This window comes from Poromitra crassiceps (assembly GCF_964638095.1).
Source record: "Poromitra crassiceps genome assembly, chromosome: 10".
Classification (NCBI taxonomy): Eukaryota; Metazoa; Chordata; class Actinopteri; order Beryciformes; family Melamphaidae; genus Poromitra; species Poromitra crassiceps.
The window spans coordinates 39,173,483-39,178,968 of record NC_139631.1 but is presented as its reverse complement, the minus strand read 5'-3'; the positions used below and the strand labels follow the sequence as shown (position 1 = coordinate 39,178,968).

At 41.6% G+C, this 5,486-nt stretch overlaps 1 protein-coding gene across 1 annotated transcript; it reads right to left on the bottom strand.

Moving 5' to 3' along the window:
- Positions 1-2,058: 2,058 nt before the first annotated feature.
- On the bottom strand, positions 2,059-5,000 carry LOC310784430 (G2/mitotic-specific cyclin-B2-like; the record flags this gene model as incomplete). The annotated part of the gene is made up of 8 exons (XM_083645430.1): positions 2,059-2,127; positions 2,729-2,839; positions 2,984-3,124; positions 3,259-3,495; positions 3,615-3,773; positions 3,944-4,107; positions 4,369-4,408; positions 4,986-5,000. 8 exons carry the CDS (start codon positions 4,998-5,000, stop codon positions 2,059-2,061), a joined length of 936 nt encoding a protein of 311 aa, XP_083501556.1.
- Positions 5,001-5,486: the final 486 nt, after the last annotated feature.

Genomic DNA, 5,486 nt, shown 5'->3' with positions numbered 1-5,486 from the left:
TGGAGGTACCCTTACTGTAGGAGTCATTTATGCTTATTGTTGGCATGTCATATTATTTTGTTTAGATTATCTTGCAATATTATTTTTAGACACTTGGTGGCGTATGGGATCACAGAGTTGTGTTAGGCACAGGTGAGGGGAAGCTCACACACAGACCAAACAGACCACAGCCAAGAGCAGCATTGGAAACGAACTGCTGTGTTCATCTCATCTCTACAATAAACAACAGACTAAACTGCAATCACTGTGTGGAATCAGTTTGTTATTGGCTCTGTGTAAGATCACTCCAACCTACCTGTGTATTATGGCAAGTGGAATGAACATTGGAAAGTTAAAAAATGGCTGCAACATTTAGCCCAAAATGAAGGTGAGACATGACAGGTGAATATGGTAAAAAGAAAAAACTGATATGAGCATGAAACTTCCCCAGTTGATTATTTACTTTTGTATGACAAGTTTTCTGATGTTATGTTTAAATATGCAAATGAGGCATGATCTACTTAATTTGCATACATTTCCAGGACAGAACTCTGAACATTGGATGAAGCCAGGTTCAAAATTCTTGTTTCATTTTGTTGATATATTAAACCAAACGTTTTTACAGAGGATATCTCCTTTTATCACTCCATAAATCAGAAAATACTGTCAGTCATTAAAAAAAAATCTATTTTCACCATGTTTTTCGGAATGAAATAATAAAATGACCTTAAAAAAATCCAAACAAAGTCAAATTAGGGAATTCATATGAAACACATTTATATAAAACATTGTACAAACATACATTTATACAAAAATATTTACATTAAAAAAACTATTTACATTGGAATAATATGTCATCTTTGACAGGCCTTGAATGTTCAGCTGGTCATCAGCTGCACAGAGGAACACGTCACACCAAGGTGTCTGCTGCCGGTCAGCAGATGAAGAAGAACATACACATTTTCAGGGGAGGTGGGCCTCCCCGAACCACAGACCCCCATTTGATAAGATTTTGTCCCAGCGTCCCCCCATCTGATATGATTTTTGCTTTTAGATGTTTTATTACATAAAGTGCATGAAACCCACCCATGACCAAAATAGCCGTACATTCTGTTCATTCTTTACAGCACAGAGCACATGAGACGCCAGATGAAACAGCATTACCTCAATGTGCTGCACACGTGCTGCAAGTCAGGTGGGTATCTAAATGTAAAGCATTAAAGGGACAGCTCACCCTAAAATCCAAAATAAATTTTCCCTCTCACCTATAGTGCTATTTATCCATCTATATCGTTTTGTGTTATTTGCTTGAGTTTTGGAGATATCGGCCGCAGAGCTTCTGCCTTCTCTCTCCAATACAATGGAACTGGATGGCACTCAGTTTGTGGCGCTCAAAGTGCCAAAGAAATACATTTGGAAAACTCAACAGCATTGTCTCTTTTCAGAAATCATGACCCGGTTACTCAAGATAATCCACAGACCTCGTTATGAACAGTTTCATGGAGGAACTATTGCCATTGATTGGCATTCATATTTGATCTTAACTATAGAACTCAGTTTGATCAGTAACAATCTATCAAAGGATCATATAAAAAAAATAAGGCACAGCAATAATTAATATAGCCTCATATTTAGCTGCACTGTAATGAAAAAATAAGTATGTGGTTTTTGACCATCTTATAAAAAACATTTGCATATTAAAACTATGCCTAAAAGAAACAAGTCAGAACAGAACATGGCTTAAATTAAATAGTGCAGCACAGACTTGTGAATCACAAACTTGATTGTTACAGAGTCATAACAGACTGTTACAGGCTGTTACAGAGTCATAACAGGCTGTCTTCAGAAAGGTTCCTCATATGTGTGTGTCTGTAGTAATGAGTCAGAGGACTGGGGCTCAGCGTAGAGAACAGTGGCTGGCCGTGGGCTGTTCACATGAGGGGAAGGGGCGCAGTAGCCATTGGACAGCGCTGTGTGTGTGTGTGTGTGTGGGGCAGTCATACTGAGCATGGGGGCATGTTGTCCTGGTACCACTGGTGGGCGTTGGCATAGGAGGGCCATGTGTCTTGTTGGTAAGAGTTAGTTGTAGAGCTCAGGAAGGAGGCTGATCTCCATCATCTCACTGCGTGCATACTTCTTCTTCACCATCTGGAGGGAAATACAAAAAGGCATTAGGTCACTAATAACTAGGCTTGGGCAGTATTGAGCTATTACTGTATACCATATATTACCCTGTATACCAGGGTATTTAGAAATCCCCAAGGTAGGATTTTCAATACCGGCAAAAGATGCTTCTATCTTTTCTGTTCAGCCAAAATAGTCACAAGTGTCCTTGCCTGTGCTGGACTTAGCCTTTATTAATGAATGTTTTTGTATTCAGCGTTTGTAGGAGACTTTTCTGAACCTTATTAATAGGCAGGCGTATACATGTTACAAACAACACTATATTGTTTAAGACCACTTTAAACTCAACATGCTAGGCTTGACCATAACGCTGTCCATTCCCTTTGTTTCATTATCATTCTCCATTGAGGACATTTTGTTAACAACATTGTGCATGTAAATAGCTTTCTGAAACATGTAAATAGCTTTCTGAAACATGTAAATAGCTTTCTGAAACATGTAAATAGCTTTCTGAAACATAGAAGGTGCCACGTTTTGAATTGATGGGACATGCATCTATACATAAGGAACTTAGCCAACAGAAGAATTATTTGGAATTTTTGAATGTTGTTGGCAACCAACTCACCATGAAGCCCAATTCCCCCTCATTGGCAGCCATCACATTTCTGCCGATGTGCCACATGATGGGCCTGAGGCGGGCCTCGTCATAACCCGAATAGTGATGCTGAGTGGGAGACTGCAACACAAAAGAGAGATCAACTCACTCATGTGTTAGTTCATTCTTGAAGTCATGTAATGTGTCTTATTATCAAACTCATGTTGACTTGCTTCAGTCAGCCTTTCAATCTATTTGTAGCTCTATAGACGTCAGTCAACTCACCCAGGACCGTCCATCCAGCAACAGCTGGGAGAAGCAGAGAGATGCAGCCGCGATCTCTGATGGCCGGTAGTGCACCAGGTTGTAATCGGGGAGACTCAACTCCATGAAGTATGTGGCCAGCATTTGTGTTTCTATAGGAGACTAGACAGACAGACAGAAGACAGTCACTTTGAGAGCCCTGATGACATCAACTATTAGCCTGGTAACCAGCCCAAATGAATCCTTCTATTCATTACGTGTATGGTGTTGGGAGGTATTTAGTAGACAAGACTCACGTTGGCAGCTTTTGAAGCCCTCCTGAGGAAGTGCGGCGGCAGAGGTCGTCCCAGATCGAAATTGAGTGTCCTCAATATCAACCGCTCCATCCGACGAATCTGGACCTTTGTGACGGTGTTGTCGGTCATGTCGGCACATTCTGCAACCGGAGGACTGTAGATCTCCTCGTACTTGCAGGCGAGCAGCATGGCCGTCACTCCTACAAGCTGCAGCTTAGTATGAGGCACTTGCTTGACCTGCAGCACATTAAGAATAGTGTTAGCTAGTTCACAGAAAGCTAGTTCACAGAAAGCTAGTTCACAGAAAGCTAGTTCACAGAAAGAGAAACAAGAACACTTCTAAAACAGTTGTGTACCTGTAGGAAACGGTCCAGGATGGCGACGGCAAGGTACAATGTCTCCTGATGCAGAGCAAAGTTGGAGTGAAGCTCGATCATCCAGTCCACCACCTTGGCTCGCATCTGTTCATTGATTTGGTACCCCTCCATGTAATTGGGTCGCACGGCCTGCTGCACCTGTGGACACACAACAAATATATATCAATATCAAATACACACTCCAATGGCAAAGAAAGAGCATAGCAGCTCAAAATAAACTAATCAGGGTGGAATTAGATTGTAGTCCCATGACATGTTGGTTCCTCCTGAATTTAAGAAATTAAACGGTGGCTGACAGCATGAATTACCTCAAGGAGGTGCATATAGGCATAAATGTCTTTGACGTATTCGGTGCACAGCTGTGGCATGTCCCCGTCCTGCTCATCGATGTCCTTTATAAAGAGGATGGTCTCAGAGAACGCCTGGCACTGTTCCTGCTCCTGCTTCACATCAGCTGTCTCCATCTTCTCTGCTACAGGGGGAAGCGGGTAGCACGCTTTGGTGTGCACGCATGCACGCATGGGTTGAACCCGTTTTTGATTGACTGGTCTGGGCTTCTGAAAGTACAATTGAATGTCACTCAAAGTCAGACATACTGTTAATAAGTTCAACACAACGCATGTTGGTTCATAACTTTGTGTCTGTCTGTTCTCTACCTGGCAATTCTTCCTTCCTTGGTGGACAACCAGGCCCCTGGCACTGGTCATCTTTGTCCATCCACAAGGACACTCACGCAGGATGAAAGAGTCCTTATCGGTCCTCCTGGCACGTCTCTGATGAGGGAAAAACAACAGCACAATGACAAACACCTCCACTGCATTTCTATTTGTTACAAGAAGGATGTCTTCCTCACAATAAACCCTGTCCACATGTTACATCCATAGTAGCCTATACTCAGAAACATATACAAAGTGACTTTAGCCTAAATCAATTAAAATCACTCAAAATAAAGTAGCTACATGAAAGTACAAACATAGCCTACACAAGAGCGGTGGAGGAGTGCAGTTGTCTGTCAGTGATTCTCAACCTTTTTCATATCAAGGACCCCTAATTTGTTAGAGACACGGACCCCCATTTGATGAGATTTGAGCTCTGACCCAAATCTGAGTCTTTTTTACATTTGCAAATAAACTATTTCATCATCATTATTATACACTGTGAGAACTTCTTGTAAATAAAATAATGCTGAAGTTGAACAATTCATCAATTTGCTGAAAACTCACTGAGGACCCCTTCTGGTCCCCCGACCACAGGTTGAGAACCACTGTTGTATATTAGCCTACATGATTTATGTTGTACATCATTCATCATGTTGTGTGCTGTGACAGTAACCGACCCTGAATCACTCACATTCTTATAGACCATGGTGACAGACTGACAGACAGCTTTGATGGGAAGTTGACTGTGAAGATGAGGGAGCTGTAAAACAAGTGGACAAAAGGAATAAGTAGTGAGAATCGTTAATAATCCAACATGAGTGGCCTTTTACAAGTCGTTACTGTTACTGTAAATTCAGTTGAAACAGTAGGAATTTATGTCAATAAAATCACAACTGTGTAAGAATAACAGGTGAACCGTTACAAAAGTTGAAAATCAGTGCTGAAGAGCGGATGGTAGCAATTCAGAAAATGCCTACTTGACGGGCAATTGACTTGATCAGCGAGCATTTTTTCCATTGAAAAGACGTCACCAACGTGCAAGGCCGTTATTATAACATTAACCTATAGCCCCTCGTCGAGGGCGAGGCTACAGATAATAACCAAGCCCACATTAAAATTACTAGATTTGTAAATGGAGCGTCAGTCTCTCGATACACAACACTCTTGGAGGGCGTTCGAACGGGTTAGAACC